Source organism: Hemiscyllium ocellatum, chromosome 47 (genome assembly GCF_020745735.1).
Source record: "Hemiscyllium ocellatum isolate sHemOce1 chromosome 47, sHemOce1.pat.X.cur, whole genome shotgun sequence".
NCBI lineage: Eukaryota > Metazoa > Chordata > Chondrichthyes > Orectolobiformes > Hemiscylliidae > Hemiscyllium > Hemiscyllium ocellatum.
The window spans coordinates 22,248,032-22,265,517 of NC_083447.1; the positions used below are offsets into that span (position 1 = coordinate 22,248,032).

Here is a 17,486-nt window from a genome sequence, read left to right on the forward strand (position 1 = left end):
AGCTGTGTTTTATTTGAAAATGCTGATTTGTCTCCCTGTTCTCCTGCAGCCATTAACAAGCGCAAATCTCCATTTATAAGTGAATAAACCCAAGAATTGCGGATGCTGGAAATCTGACAAAAAAAACCCTAGAAACTGTTGGAGAAATTCAGCAGGTCTGACAGCATCAATTCTGAAGAAGGGTCACTGGACCTGAAATGTTAACTCTGCTTTCTCTACACAGATGCTGCCAGACCTGCTGAGTTTCTGCAGCAATTTCTCATTTGTAAATGGTGGTTTGTACTGCTGATCTTATACAGGGAGGCTCATGGATTTTGATGGAAGATTGGGAAGAAGAAACAGATTTTCAAATTGCCAATTGTCTCTTGAACTGAGTTGACTTTCTTGGCCACTTCAGAGAGCAGTCATGATTCAACCATATCGCTGTGGGTCTGGAGTCACATGTAGGTCAGACCTGGGTAAGGGGGACATAATTCCTTCCCTAATGGACAACAGTGAACCGATGGATTCTTACAATAATCAATGAGAGTTTTATGGTCACCATCAGTGGGAATGGTGGTCAATTCAGATTTTCAAGAAGGAGAAATGAATAAACTACCTGTAATTCCTAAACGTAAACCTACTGAGTATATTAGAGCTCCATTTTGAAGGATAGATTGGACCAGTATGTGTCATTTTGCAACTTTTATTGCTTTTCCCTTCTGGATTTTTAATTGAAATGCATTTCCATTAGTTCAGATATTGTGATTTGAACCCATATTCCCAGAATATTCACAAGTGCCCCTGGGCTGCTGGTCCAATGTCACTACTACTGCACCACTATCTTGTGCTTTTCTCTGTCGCACTGATGATCCAAATCGGATCTACATGAAGGATTTCTCTGGCCTTTACCATGACGACTATTCACGGATCTCCCTTGCACATCACCACCTGTCCAACAGATCACCATCTCCTACATGAAAACAGTGCATCAACCTCACTTCTATGACAGTACAAGTTCACCATTTGGCCCTTTGAACCTTCTCTGCTATCCAACAAGCTCCATTCCAACTTCCCATATTCCTTAATTTCATGAATATCCAAGGAAACCTAACAACGTGTGTATTCAATATACTGAAGAATGGAGAATCCACAGCACCTCGGACAGAAATCTGAAGAGCAAAAGAATTTAGAATCCTAGAATTTTACAGTAAGGAAGGAGACTTTTTGAACCATCATGTCTGTATTGGCTTCTGAGAGAATGACCCAGCTCGTCTGAATCCAGCCCTACCTCCATTTGCCTCTAAATTTATCACTTTCACATATATACCCAAGTCGATGGAATCCACTTCTATTACTCTACTAGGCAGCATAGTCCAAATGCTAACAACTCTCTGGCTAAAGGAGTTTCTCTTCACTCCTAGTTGTCTTGTTGACAATTTTGAAATTGTAACCCTTAGTTACAGACATATGTTACACGAGTGGAAACGGAATATTGTTCTTTACCCTGTCAACGTTGTTCATAAGTTTTTGAACACCTCAGTAGGGTCACCTCTTCTCTTCCTCTTAATCTGTTTCAGAGAGAATAAGGCCAATTTCTATCATCTTCCCTTGTTTTGAAAATGTCTTATTCCTGTTGTCATTGCATTAAACCTCCTATACACTTTCTCCAAGTCTTTAGCATCCTTCCTTAAATAAGGTGGCCAGAACTGAACACAGTACTTCAAATGTTATCTGACCAATATTTGGAAATGTTTAACATCACTGTCTTACTTTTATACTCTATCTCTCTAATTATAACTGCAGGGATCCTATCAGCCACTTTAACAACTGTTTCAACTTGCCTGGCCCCCTTCAGAGAATAATACACATGACTCTCGAAGTCCCTCTTCTCCAATATTCTCTTCAAAATTGTACTATTGAAATTGTATTGACTGTATTATTTCTTCTACCAAAATGTATCAGATCTCATTTTTTTGCATTAAATTTCATCCGTCCATTTGGTTAACTTGTCAATATCCCTCTGAAATTGCTCAGCATCATCCTGACAATGCACTGTTCGTCTTAGGTTAGTATCATCTTCAAATTTAGAGATGTTAACCTCCATCACCCATCTCCAAATTATTCACAGAAATCAGGAAAAGCAATGCTCCCCCCACTTTCAGTTCATCTCCCAGTCTGAAAAATGTCCACTATTTCCTATCTTTTAGCCAATTTCTAATCAATGCTGGGTTACCCTTTGCCCCTTTCCTAAACATCAGGGTCACATTTGCAATCTTCCAGTTCCCTGGAATAATCATGAGTTCAGAGATACCGACAAAATTTCTATTAATGGCTCTGCAATTTGCTCCCTTACCTCTCTCAGTAAGCTAGAATGTATCCTCTCTGGGCCTAGCTACTTCTCTACCTGGAGTACTGGCAGCTTTTTCAGCACCTCCTGCTTTGTATCTATCACCATAGTGCTCAGTTGCTCAACATCTCATTTTCAACTCGGGCCATCGTCACCATCTTCTAATTTGGTAAAGCCAGAAGCAAAATATTCATTTGGTACCTCAGACATGTCCTTTGCTTCAATGAGCAGTTTATATTGCTTGTTCCTTATTGGCCCCCCTCTATCCTTCATTTATTTTCTTTACTCTTAAAAAGCTTCAAGAACTTCCTCCCCCACTATGACATTCTCCACTCAGTCTGCCTCATTTCGTAAAATCTGATCCAGTACAGCTTCCTCCCTGGCAGGACCGGAAATGTATTGTTTCAGAAAGTGTATTTTTTAATTCACTGGCTGACCAGCGTTTACTGCCCATCCATAACTGCCTTCTGAGAAGATGGTGGTAAGCTGCCTTCTTGAAATGCTACAATCCATGTTGATACACAAGCCCTCAGGAGGGAATTCTTGTATGCTAAGTCGGTCCTTCAAATTAGCCACATGTAGTTCAAGGACTGCTATCCTCATGCAGATGTGAATGTTCTGGATGATTTGTGGATCCAAAATTGCCCACATTTTACATACTACTTTCCCCAGAGTCCCTGCCATCTTTCTTGGTGAAGATGATGCACTCTACTGAGGCTTTATCTCACTCACAAACAAATTCTCTAACACCTCCTCCAACTCTCTTTTTCGGTTCGAGGAGAAGGAAGAGACAGAAACAGTACAATAATGTAATGTTTGGGGACTTCACCAATTTTTGATACTAGCTCCCCATGCCATCCCTTTCTCAGTCTTGTTGAGTAAACCAAGGATGCTCCTCAGATGTTCCTCATCGCTACCTTCTGTATCAGCCACATCTCAGTGTTAAATGACCAATCCCTTGTTCTGAGCCTGATCTTGAGTTCTGGATTCCTCAACTGTATCCTCCGATGTCCTTCCAGAATGTGGGTTTCAAACTTCAGTAGTGGCTGCAATGAAACTACATGATGTTCATTGAAATTCCAGGGAATATTTGCTCAGTGAATTCAGTGATGACTTTAGATTAGATTACTTACAGTGTGGAAACAGGCCCTTTGGCCCAACAAGCCCACCCCCCCCCCGAATAGCAACCCACCCAGACCCATTCCCCTACATTTACCCCTTCACCTAACACTACAGGCAATTTTAGCATGGCCAATTCACCTAACCTGCACATTTTTGGACTGTGGGAGGTAACCGGAGCACCTGGAGGAAACCCACGCAGACACAGGGAGAATGTGCAAACTCCACACAGACAGTTGCCTGAGGCAGGAATTGAACCCGGGTTTCAGGCGCTGTAAGGTGGCAGTGCTAACCACTGTGCCACAGTGCCGCCCACTTGTATTCCAATCCTTGTGCAATAAAAGCTAACATTTGTTTTCCTAAAAACTGCTTGTGCCAAATCTTGCAATTTGTAACAAAGACACCCAGGTCCCTTTTGGTTACCAACATTTTGCACTAATTAACCATTAAAAACAAACTGTTGTTCTGTTTTTCAGTCCAAAGTTAATAATTTCACAATTGCCCACATTATGCTCCATCTTTGTTCTCATTTACTAACCTGTGCTATTTCCTTTTATTCTCCTCACAGCCTACTTATCCAGGAAGCTTTGTCAATTGGCAAGTTTGAATACATTACATTTGATTCCCTCATCAGAATTAGTGGTGAAGGTTGTAAATCTCTGAGGACTAAGCATTGATTCTTGTGGTTACCCTACTCATTACAGGTGGCAGACCCAAATGTGACCTTTCATTCCTGCTTTCTGCTTTTGTTTGAATTCTCAACCTGTCCTAACTTATTACTGCAATTACTCTCAACCCTGATTCTTTGTTATAACCTTTTGAGTGGAAAGGTATATTTTGACCCAGCAATCGTAAAAGTGAAACACGTTTCTGGAGGGATTCTTTGCAACCTTGGGAAAATTATTTGCAGCCATTGAAGGATTCTTGTAGATGTCACTGGATCCACGAGTTGCGAATCGTTTCAGGGAACATCTCTGGGATGCCTGCACAAACAATCCCACTGCCCTGTGGCTGACCACCTCCACTCCCTCCCACTCCACCAAGGACATGCAGGCTCTGGGCCTTCTCCATTACCAAACCTTAACCACCCGACACCTGGACCCGACCCGATGCCTTATCCTCCACCTTTGGAATTCCAACTGCACAGGATCAATGTGGATTTCAGCAGTTTCCTCATTTTGCCTCCTTCCAACCTTATCCCAGTCCCAACCTTCCAACTTGGCACCACCCTCTTGACCTGTCCACCTTCCTTCCCACCTATCTGCTCCACCCTTCTCTCTGACCTATCACTTTCACCCCCACCTTCATCGACTTATCGCATTCCCAGCTACCTTCTCCCTGCCCCAGTTCCACCCTGTTCCCATTTAACTCTCAGCCTCCTTGGCCCACAAGCCTCATTCCTGATGAAGGGCTTATGTCTGAAACATCGATTCTCCTGCTCCTCTGGATAACTGGCTGTGCTTTTCCAGCACCACACTCTTCGACTCTGATCTCCAGCATCTGCAGTCCTCACTTTCTCCGTGGGATCTTTCATAGCCAGTTAGGGAGGCGGGTAGGCTAATATTGTATTCTCATCCAATACACAGAAATACACTTTCAACGCGGTACTGAGAGTATATGTGCAGCTTTCATGTTCAATGCCCAACCTGTGTGGTGTTCTATGACCTGCTGTCCATATCTTCTTAGTAGGTAAATTCTTTAGGAACTGGTTGGTGTAGTGCTTGCAAGTGTAGCTCACTTCTGGTCTAAACAGAAAAGTTTTGTAGAGGAAATGGATGTTGTTTCTTGCTTCTCTGCAATGTTTACTGCTTACAAGAATAGTCATTACATTCTTAAAAAGACAGGATGACCTCACCCTGATTCAGTGTTTCACGCAATCCTGCTTTGACCTTATCACAGTGGCTGATGAGTATTGCACTTAAACAGATATTAACCTTTTCACAGCCTTCCAACCCCAGAGTGCATATCACAGCAGGGTTATGGATTTTACTCAAGGGCCTTAGGTTCTCCAGCGCCAATAAAAATAAAATCAGCAAGGATCCAAAGGTTCACTATTGTGATAGACAATACTCCTATGTGGAGAACAGGGATCTGTGGGCGGCACGGTGGCACAGTGGTTAGCACTGCTGTCTCGCAGCGCCTGAGACCTGGGTTCAATTCCCGACTCAGGCGACTGACTGTGTGGAGTTTGCACGCTCTCCCCGTGTCTGCGTGGGTTTCCTCCGGGTGCTCCGGTTTCCTCCTACAGTCCAAAGATGTGCAGGTCAGGTGAATTGGCCATGCTAAATTGCCCGTAATGTTAGGTAAGGGGTAAATGTAAGGGTATGGGTGGGTTGCGCTTCGGCGGGTCGGTGTGGACTTGTTGGGCCGAAGGGCCTGTTTCCACACTGTAAGTAATCTAATCTGAACAGGAAACAAAAAAATCAATGAAAGTGGCAGGAGGTAGTAGCTGTGTAGTTGTTTATTGGCTATCCAGTAAGAGATTGTAAGAACCTTTTTCCTGAGTTGAGGAGAGTATGAGTGGGAAAAAAAAATGGAGCAGTTAGAAGCATAAAGGCAGAGCAGGAGTAGGCCATTCTCCCATTTCAGTTCCCACTTGCTCCTAAGAAGTATATCTAACTCTTTTTCATGAGAATATTCAACAGTTTTCTCACAATTCACCATTCTCTGGTGAAACGGTTTCTTCTTATCTCCATTTTAAATTGTTGATCCTATTTCCTGATATGGAGCTGCCCAAACCCCCTCAAAATATTAAGATGGTAGCCCAGACCCTAACGTTTTCTTATGTAGAAGGCAAGTGCCAGGCATTGCATTGTGGATGCAATTCAGTTGGTCAAACTACCAGGCTTGAAGCAAAACACACTTTATATCCATACACTATCGTTAAAAGACAACAAAATAAAGAAGAAATTGGAATCACGTAACTCTGTTGGAAAACTTAACAGAATAATAAATTATTTTTAAGTACTGAACGGTAACTGTTCAAATATTGTAACATCCAATAAACACACTTCTGGCAAAGGCAAATTCAGTAAAATAGATTGTCTCACATGCAATTCTAGCAACAAGAAGAGAACCTCAGCTTTTAGCTGTAACAGAGAGAGGAAAAACAATTTTCACATCCAGCTTCAAGACCTCACCAGCAACCACTCCTGAAAGGCTGAAAATCCTGTTTTTGTTGCGAGCTTGACACCACCTTTCAGGCTGCTTCTATTGTTCCGACTTTAAAAAAAACTCAAGGCCTCACAAGCTGCTTACTTTATTAGTTTTGGAGCAGAATGCTAGGTATCTCTGTCTAAACCTTTCTTGATGATAAAAAAGGACAAAATACACCTCTTATATTCATAGTATTGTCACAATCCTTAAACTGTGATCCCCTGGTTCTGGACTCCCCAGTCATTGGCAATATCTTTCCTGTATTTTTTTGTCCAGTCCTGTTAAAAGTCTTTGCTGAGCCCCAAGGAATAGAATCTTAACTGATCCAAACTCTCTTCATACATCAGTCCTGCCATCCCAGGAATCTGTCTGGTAAACTATTGTTGCATTCCTGTCATTGCCAGAATATCCTTCCTCGGACAAGGAGGCCAATCCTTCACAGAATTCACCACATGTGGCCTCAACAAGGCCCTGTTGTAATAGCAACAAGACATCCCTTTGCCTGTACTTAAATCTTCTGACTATGTAGGCCAACATGGTATTTATCTTTTTTGTTGCTTGCTGCACCTGCACGTCCAGGTGTTGCTACATCTCCTCCTTTCCCAATCTATCGCAATTTAGATAATGATGTTTTCGTGTTTTTGCTACCAAATGGATAATCTCTCATTTATCCCTGTTATACTCCATCTGCCATGCATTTGCCCACTCGCTCAACTCATCCAAATCACAATGCAACTTCCCTGGATCCACCTCACAGCTCACCCTCCCACCCTACTTTGTGGTGGCTTATCTAAGTAATATATATTTTGAATACTGGGGTTCAAGCACTAATAACTGGAGTTACCCACCTCTCACTGCCTGTGACTCAGAAAAAAGGCCAGTTTATTCTTGCTCTTCATTTCCTTTCTGCCAGCTAGTTCTCTATCCATGTCAGCATACTGCCCCCAATCCCATGTCTTTAATTTTACATAATAACCTCTACTGTGGGAGCGTATCAAAAACTTTCTGAAAGTCCAGTTTGACCACATCCATTGCACCCCTCCATCAACTTTATTAGCTACATCCTTGAAAAATTCCAGTAAATTTGTTAGTTAAAATTTCTCTTTTGTAAATCTATGCTGACTCTCTCTGATCCTGTCACTATTTCCAAGTGCTATAGTATTAAACCTTTTATAAAGGACTCCAACGTTTTCCCACTACTGATGTCTGGACAGCACGGTTGAATTGGACCAAAGGATCTGCTTCTGTGCTGTATGACTCTATGACAGGCTAACTGGTCTTTAATTCCTTGTTTTCCCTCTACCTTTTTTAAATAGTGGGGTTACATTGGCTACCCTCCAATCCATCAGAACTGTTCCAGATTCTATGGAATATTGAAAGGTAATTACTGTTGTAACCACAATTTCTAGGGTAACAGCTATAAGTACACTGGGATGTAGATTATTGTGCCTTGGCAATTTATTGACCTTTAATCCCATTGATTTCCCTATTTACCTACCAATACTGATTTCCTTCAGTTCCTCCCTCTCACTAGACCCTGTGTTCCCCATCATTTGTAGTGTCCTTTGTGAACCAAAATGTCTTCAATTAATCTGCCATCTCTTTGTTCCCCATTATAACTTGCCCTGTTTTTTGTTTTCTCGTCACATATCCACAGAGGCTTTTAAAATCAGTTTGCATGTGCCCTCCAAGTTCTGTTTTCCAATATTGATCAATTCCTTTGTTCTCCTTTGCTTTAAATTGCTCTCAATCCTCAGGTCTGCTGCTTTTTTTGGCCAATTTTTATGCCCTTCCTTAAATCAAATATTATCCCTAATTTCCCTTATGGTGGGCCATCTTTCCTGTTTTATTTTTATACTGGACAGGAATGAGCAGTTATTGCAGCTCATCCATTTAAACATTTGCTAATGCCTATTGATCATTGTCCATTTAAGTGCCATTCCACAGTTTATCACAGCCAGCTCACTGTAGTTTCCTTTACTTAGATTCAGCATCGTAGTCTCAGAATCAACATTGCCACTGTCCACCTTCGTGAAACATTCTATCACATTGTGGTCAGTCTTTCCCTAACAGCCTCACAACACTGGATTTCTAATTATGTCTTTAGTAAACTGACATGTGCAGAAGTATGGGAACGATGTAGTAGGTTGTTATTTTCTATCTGTACTCACACTGAACAAGAACAGAAGCTAACCCAACATTTCAGTCTGCGTACTTAAAACAATTATAGGCTATGCAGAGGGAGGTCACTCACAGTCCATTGTGCTTGTGTCTAATTACTACAATTTCCTCATCTCAGTAGATTGTTCCTTTCAGTAATCCTTAGCTTGACAAGCCTTGTTTCATATGTTCAGACTGAAATCAGAGCTGAATTTGTTTGTCTGAGTGAGTTTTGGGTCTGCTCAAGTCTGAGCTGCTGCATATAGATATCTGGGTGTTTTAGACATCATGATCTCAGAAGTTGTACATTTGGCCAATTATGCTTGCATCAGCTTTCCAAATATGCATCATGACACTTAGTGCCATTTTCCTGCTTTTCTTTTCCCCCATCCCTTCTCATTGTTTCTGTTTGAATAATCATCTAATGCCCTCTTGAATGCCTCAGTTGACTGTTTGCCTCATACTTCCAAGCAATACATTTCCAGACCTGAATCACTTGAGTGAGAAAGTGTTACAGTTGCGGGAGGTGGGAGTGAGAGAGAGAAGGGGGAGAGTGAGGACAAAGTGGAATGAAGTGAGAGGAAGTGAGGTCACAGGAAGGAACTCCTCTCCCTGTTCACAAATACATCTCATTTAAATCTTAACCTATTTAAATGTGCCCATGCAAATTGAAATAGTGCATGCACTGGTGTCGGCATAGCTGCCAGAGGATGTGGTGGAGGCTGGTACAATTGCAACATTTAAGAGGCATTTGGATGGGTATATGAATAGGAAGGGTTTGGAGGGATATGGGCTGGGTGCTGGCAGGTGGGACTTGATTGGGTTGGGATATCTGGTCGGCATGGACGGATTGGACTGAGGGGGTCTGTATGCATGCTGTACATCTCTATGACTCTATCTAGCCTGGATACCATAGACGATTTAGAATGGCCAATCCTCTTCACCTGCACATCTTTATACTGTGGGAGGAAACACATGCAGACATGGAGTGAATGTGAGAACTCCACACAGACAGTTGAGTGAGGGTGGAATTGAACCCAGGTCCCTATGGCTGTGAGGCAGCAAAGCTAATCACTGAGCCACCATGCTATCACAGGGTGAAAATGTGTTGCTGGTTAAAGCACAGCAGGTCAGGCAGCATCCAAGGAACAGGAAATTCGACATTTCGGGCCAGAGCCCTTCATCAGGAATGAGGAGCCTGATGGGTCACAGGGTGGTCATACAGACATTGTCCATTTTCAGAATAACACATCTGGTTTGTTAATATCCCTAAAGAAGAGAAATCTGCTGTCTTTCTCTTGTCTGGCCTACATGTAATTCCAGATCCATAACAAGGTGGTCTTAACTGCCCTCTGCCCTAACCAGAGACACACATATCACATGAACAAGTTCAAGTCCTTGAAGTATGGTAGAGACCTGACTGGTTCAACACAATCTTTCAGGTACAGTCTAGCCTGCATATCACTCCAGTTCCACACTATACAGTTGTTTCACTGCTGCGAGGGTAATGAGAGTTGGGGGGGGGGGCCCTTACAATCCTCTTTCTCAATGTCACTGAGTACAGCAAGTTGAAGCAAAGCTTCTACGCTACGTATATGCAGATTATTCAGAATATATATTGAAACTTTCAGGACACGATTCTCTAAGTTTGCAATTCTGGAGAAACTTGTCCAGAGATGTCACTGTGACTCTGGACGTTCTAGGAATGAAGTTCCCAGACCCTCCAAATATCCTGGAATCTCCAAGAATTATGAAGCTTCTCTGAAAAGTATTAACGATGTCTAAACAAACACTTGTTTTCTCTGAATGTCATTGTTTATTAGTTATAATGACAGGACACACCACTGTGCTGGACAACTAAATGTGGGAGATCATGTGATGTGGCCTTTGGGAAGGTGTCAGGGTTGGTGACCCTATCCATAAGGCTCAGTAGTCACACAGTCCCAGCCTCCAATGGCTGGACAGATATTGTTTCTCTTTGTTTTTTTGGAATGTTGTATTTGTACAGGGCTCTGTGCTCATTTCTTGTCAGTCAGACTAACTTCTGTCTCTTTTTCCTCAGGCTTAAAGAAGCCAGCAACATTCCGATGTGAAGCGCACAACGCCAAGGGTGTGGCCACCTCCCGAACAGCCAACGTCAAACGTAGGTGGACCTCTCTGGTTCTGTTGCTTTACCGTCCTCTTCTTCCCTCGGGAATTGCTGCTCTCTGTGCAGTGATCATGCTTCCAGGATAGTGGGGTTTCCGGGATTCTGACCCAGTAATGATGAAGGAATAGTAATACATTTCACATCTTGGGTTGGTGACTGACCTGCAAGGAACTTAGGGATACTACATATCCCATCATTAATTTGGATGCTTGATCAGACTCTTTTCCATGGATTCCTATGTAAGGGTATACCATTAGGCTCAAGGCATTAAGCTGACAGGAGAAACCGTCTTCTCGGTCTAAGTGGGAATGACCGACAAGGAACTTAACACATTTTCCAGAGTCTCAGTTGCAATAGGTTCCGATTTGGATCTGGGGAATTCTGAGGAGATTTAATCCTTTGAGCAAAATAATATCAGGGGGGTTTCAGAAAAGGGAACTGTGCAGGACAGGACCGGTTCCATAAATTTTGAGAAGGTGGTAAAGAGTGAGTTACTGTGGGAGATGTTCGTGATCGTCTTATTTTAACATAGCAGCAAGGTATTCTTACAATGGAACAGAGGTAGGACAGAGAATGGGGAGGGAAAGGGATGAACAGTGTCCCTAGGGGACAGTAATGGAGTTGATAGGGTCTCGGTAAGAATGGCACTGTCCCTGTGAGATTCTCTGTGTCTCTGTGATTTCTTTTTTGAGAAGTTCATTCATGAGATTTGGGTGTCACTGGCTAGGCCAACATGTATAGTCCTAATTGTCCAACGAGCAGTTAAGAGTCAACTACATTACTCAGGGTCTAGAGTCAAATGTAGGCGAGCTGAAAATGTGTTGCTGGAAAAGCGCAGCATGTCAGGCAGCATCCAAGGAGCAGGAGAATCGACATTTCGGGCCTGAGCCCTTTTTCAGGAATTCAGGAGCCCTGAATTCTCCTGCTCCTTGGGTGCTGCTGACCTGCTGCGCTTTTCCAGCAACACATTTTCAGCTCTGATCTCCAGCATCTAACAGTCCTCACTTTCTCCTTACATGTGGACGAGACCAAGCAAGGATGTCAGATTCCCTTCCCTAAAGGGCATTAATGAAACAGATGGGTTTTTACAACAATTGGTGGTTGCATGGTTGCCATTAGAGTAGCAGATTTCTCTGAGAGGAGCAAAGAGCCTGTGAGAGTGATTTTCCCCTCCATAGTAGACAATCCCATCAACTGGACTCATTTAATCTAAATTGATCAAATCATTGTTTGTCTATTATTTTCAGTCCTTTGTTTAAATGGTTAATAGTGACAATAACACTAGAGGAAGGAAGAAGTTACTGGGCCCATGGTACACTGGAAATAAATAACCAGCCCATGACTGAATCATAAACACATAGGTGGTTTAACATTGACTGTGTGTGCTAACTCATCTTGAATGTATAGATAGTGCTTTCTCTCCACAGACACTGCTAGACCTGTTGAGTTTCTCCAGTTTCTGCAGTTGTTTCAGATTCTCAGCCATCCACATTTCTTTGTTTTATTACAGACATTGACTGCTTATCTCACTTAATGTCATAATGGAGTAACTGGTTTTGCATGAATGTGGCAATAGGGTCTTTCAGAAGTAAGAAATGGTTGATTGTTTGAACATTTTTGTTGCTCAGTCACTGTTACATGTTACCAAGCCAGCCCCTCTTCCCATCACTGAGGATACAGTAATGTTACACATTTTGGGATACCCAGTGATGCCAGACTGGGGAACAGCAGCAAACTGATCAGGATCAACATTCCCTGGTGTGAAGAAGGAAAGGGCAGAAATTGGTCAGGATCGGAGGTCTGGCAATTCCATTGCAAAATGCTGAGGGTATGACTGAAGCATCAGATGCTCCCTGCCCTAGCCTGGTGGACTTGATGTCAATGTTCACTAGCTTTGCACACAGAACAGGATTGAAATTTCATAGTGTTATACACAATAGAAGGTGACTATAGTGACAGCGCCAGGTCTCTGAAAGCAAGTTTTCCAGTTAGTGACCCTCCTGCCTCTTCTTCCTGAGAGCTCTGCAAAATACTTTTGTTTCAGCTATTTATCGAATTCTGTTTCCAAGAGAAACTGTTTCCACCTGCTATCAGGCAGTGCATTTCCATAACTACTTACTTATAAACAATACTCTGCTTAAATTCTTTTTTGCTGTCACACCTTGCCCTGTAATTACTCACCATCCTTCCCCCAGCTTCCACCTGTTCAAGTTCAAGTTGGTATCTTACGTATTGCTGAAAATTAATTGTCTGGGGGTGGCAGGGATTGATGAGAGTTTTGAATGTTTAAGGGTAAATTTACTTTTGGTATTGTGGTGACATGGTGTGCTGATAAACAGCATTTCCTTACTACTTCAGTTGATCACTGAAATATTGCCCCTTGCTCTTATCATCACCCTTTTAGTTTCTGTCTGTGTTTTAGTGTCTTGGATTCTTATTCCGTCCCGTCCCTGTGCAACAAACGATCCCATTCTCTCTGGGAGTCAGTAATCTGTAGCTGCCATTTAATTCCTGTGTCATTACTTGAATCCTAATTGTAATACACTTTAAAAATAACAACAGTTTGGATTGTGCGTCATTCACTCGTTATGAATCTAAGCTTTGCTACAATTCATTCCTTTTCTACATCTGCCACCCCCCTCACAAGTCACTCTGTCTATTTGTCTTCTCCCTTTCATAGTTGGACTCTCTCTCGTTCTCTTGCTGTTTCTCTCAGTGCTGACGTCCTGTCTGTCTGTCTTTCTCTCTCTCTCATGTCACTCTCCTCTTTCCCTTCACTTTGTGCTCTTCTCCCCCCTTGCAGTTTTTCCTTCTACACACTTCCAACAATTATTTATTTACTTGTGGATCTGGCTGCAAATGCGAATCCTGATCCTCATGGCTCCTATTCCCAACTCCCTACTTCACTCTTCTTCAAGGTTTCCTGAGCAGTTCAGTGGGACGATGTGAAGGTGGCATTGTACACTGACAGTGGTCTGTAGTAACACTCCCATTTACACTCCCTCCCTCCCCCACTCATCCGTAGTCCCTGCTTGGTGAGCTATCCTTGGCTTGTTACTAGGTTGTGGGCAGCCACGACTGTAACCTTCAGAGATCGCAGGCGTAGGGCAGTACAGTCTGTTCTTTGTCTTACTTGGCTGTTTACAGCATTAGTTGGGAAGACGCTGTTATTCTCTAATGTACAGCTTGTTAGCAAAGCCTTTTTTTTTGCTTTCTGGCAGCTGTACTCATGCATTCCTTTGGCTCTGAGCTCTGTGAAGAGATCTATCCATCGAGTGAAAATTCCCTTCCCTTGCTCTGAAATGACACTCAATACCTCTATTTTCGCAAAGGAAAATAAATAATTTTGTTGCTTTGACTATATACCAGCAAAGTCTGAACAATGTTGAAAAACTCTCCACTTGATTCAGGCTGCAGTGAGGCCTATCTTTAAATTCGTTGTTCCTCAAGTCTTCCTTCCTCTGTTTACACAACTTTTGATTTACTTTACCTTTTTGAAAAATAATTTAACTCATTACCTTGCTTTCTCCTTTTTGAAAAAGACTTTCACTTGTTTCTAACTTCCTTTCTTAGCTGCTCTCCTTCACCCCTCTACCAACTCCAGCCTTTTCGACAAGCAAGGTCAGCGCTTCTCTCCTAACTACTGGGACAATGCCCTTTTCACACCACCCATGTAAAGAACAGCGTATAAAACCAGTGCTGGAAGCTGATATAACTGACCAGAGTGTTACTGTAACCCACTCTGAGGTAAGGGCTCAAAGCAATTTAACACATGGTCGCTTGCAATTGTTTTGATCAGTGGGAGGAAATAGTTTATGAATCCTCATGGGCCCCTTGAAATAAAAGACAGGTTGAATTGAAGTACTGAATATTTTCAAACTGTTCAACCTTTGGATGCTGAATTGTTATGACTTATAGATGCCAAATATCAGATCATTTTACTTCTGATCTCTGTGGGATTTGCCATTTAACGTCTGTGTAACATGATTAATGCCTAAGAGATATTATGACAAGGCTGGTTTTCTCATTGTGAGCAACGCTGTCCTGATGTAGCCTAAGCCAACTATCACTGGTAAACTCTCCATTCAGACTGTTGCTGGTCAGAGGTATTGTATGCAGGTATCCCCCGCTTTACATAATTTTGCTTTTACGAAAGATTAACATTAGTATCTATTTTTGTGAATCTGAAGAGGCTTTTTGTTTTTACCAAAAATGGCAGTACCTTTCCCCATCTAAATCATGCCCCTTTGCTTTACGCCATTTTCAGCTTCCGAAGGATTTCCTAGGAATGCTTTCTTTTTGAACAGCGATAGCTACCTGCACATGGCTAAACCAAGTTTGCATGTCGCCATCTGTAGGTTTGCTGCCAGCACCATCACTAAGTGTTGGAAGCTGCAGGATATGCTTAGTGTGGTATAATACATCCTGGTCTAACTAGATGAGTCTCCTGTATATAGTTTGCTGCACGCTGGGGATCAGTTCAGGCTAACATCTATATGGTAGACACTGTTAAAGTGATGGTGAATGGAACTTTCCAGGCTCCAGTTGAAAGATCAGCTTTGATGTTTGCTCCATACAAGCATTTGGTTAAAAAAAAGATCAGATGTGGACATTCTGCTGGTTGTGAAGGAATGTCAGTGTTCTGATGATGTGTGAGCTGCTGAATGTTATAGCTCCTGTTATGTTCTATGTGGAAGAATGGATGAATAATGAATGATTTTATTGTCACATGTATCTTACAGTGAGAAAAACAATAAAATACAGTGAAAAGCTTTTCCATGTTGCCATGATCCAGTGGCTTTTTGAACAGCTTAAGAATAAGAAGAAAAAACTAGAAAGATATAGCTTAAAGAGAGTATATCAGTCCTGAGCATCATCAACGATACCTGCACCGCTATCCCAACCCCACTGCTTCGCCAACATCTTTGCCAGACCCAGCCAATATCAAAGTTGCCACTCTTCAGGTGCCATCTTTCACCTCTGTGCTGATTCTCCACTGCCACCACCCCTCTGCCATCTGCGTTGAACCCACCTACGTCACTTCTCTCACTGTCATGTACCCCAGTGGGCACACTACCAGATGTGTCTCCACATTGCCACTGTGGTGGCAGTACTACTGCATTAGGAATAAAGTGAGAGATATTGCATTGCATCTGATGGAATGCCTTGCACCCAATCTTGTGTGTGGGAGCCCTCTACAGTGGCAATATTACAATGCCAACTCAGGCTGACAGAGCTGGAGAAATAAACATTTTTTTTTATTTCTCACTTCTCTTTCCCCCTCTGCCTTGCATTCCATCTTGCTCAATTCATGAAGGCGTTTGTTCTCACTGTTATTAGTCACGTCTCATAGCTACCAGTTTGTGGGTTTGAATCCCAGTGCAGAGCCATAAGCAACAGATCCAGGCTGGCAGCTCCAGTGTGACCTCTCAAAGTCCTTCTCTAAAGTTGGATGACTCTACTCTCACAGACGTGGACTCTGGCTGAGCAACCACAAAAAAAGGGGAAAGCTGTGGCCAAGGCGATTTTGCACCAGACCTCTGTTATCATCTAGACCCACTGCAAAACAATGGCAGATTAAAAATGTAATTGACTATAACTTATTTTAGAATGTGATGAAACTGTAAAAGGCCCGATGTGCATTCACATATTGTTTTCCGGAATCTCTCTCTGTCTCCCCCAGGGTTCCCAGTTCCTCATGCATTAGCCACTATCCTCTGTGATGTGGACACATTTGGCAATTCCACCATTGACACCTTCTGGGCGATACTGGGGTATGACAGGTGTCATTCAGCTTCACCGTCCAGTATTGCTGAGGACTTTGTCCAAAAGGCAAGTGGGGATAACCCTGACAATGCCATGCAGGCAGTGGGATGAGGTATTGGCCCAATGACAGACATTTGGATCTGGATCCTATGCATGACACAGGGAGCTCACCAGAGGAATCTTGAAGTTGAATTGCTGATTGATGCTTTTAGCTACATCTGCCAGGGCTGCCACAGCTCTTTGGGAGATTCCAGGTTTCCACTGCCTTTGTGTGAAGACATCATTCCTGAATAACCCAAGCTGCATATTTGCAGTTCTACCCTCTTGATTTGGACTTTATTGATTCTGTTTAATTGGAGAAAATGTCCATAGAAACCAAATATAACTGTACCTGACCAATCCCTGATATCTTATGGCGTGTGCATTGTAGGGCCTGTAAGGATATGGATTCATTGTTGTAATTGTCAAAAACTCCATAAACTTTTGTCCTGTCCCAGAAGACTGGAAAAGATTTATAGTAAGGAAGGAGACAGAAAAAACAGGCCTGTCAGCCATTGGGAAAATTCTAGGATCTGTTAGTGAAAGGAAAATCATGTTTGATCACTTTATTAGAATTCTTTGAACATGTGATAAACATGGTGAATAAGGGAGAAGTAACAAATGTAGTTTACATGAATCTCAAAAAGCCATTTGACGTGGTGCTACATAAAATGTAACTGCGCAACATAAAAGCTGTGTCAGAGGTGATCTATTCATGTGAATCGGCAATGAATTGGGGTAAAGAGATCAGTTTCAAGCAGCCAAGCT

The 17,486-nt window shown here is 42.5% G+C and overlaps 1 protein-coding gene across 1 annotated transcript in view; it reads left to right on the forward strand.

Annotated features, from left to right (window-relative positions):
• Positions 1-17,486, forward strand: part of LOC132836669 (tyrosine-protein kinase receptor UFO) — a 215,348-nt gene that overhangs the window by 60,703 nt on the left and 137,159 nt on the right. The window contains exon 5 of the mRNA XM_060856058.1: positions 10,827-10,907. Coding sequence (XP_060712041.1) covers positions 10,827-10,907 — 81 coding nt within the window. The remainder of the gene's footprint in view (positions 1-10,826; positions 10,908-17,486) is intronic.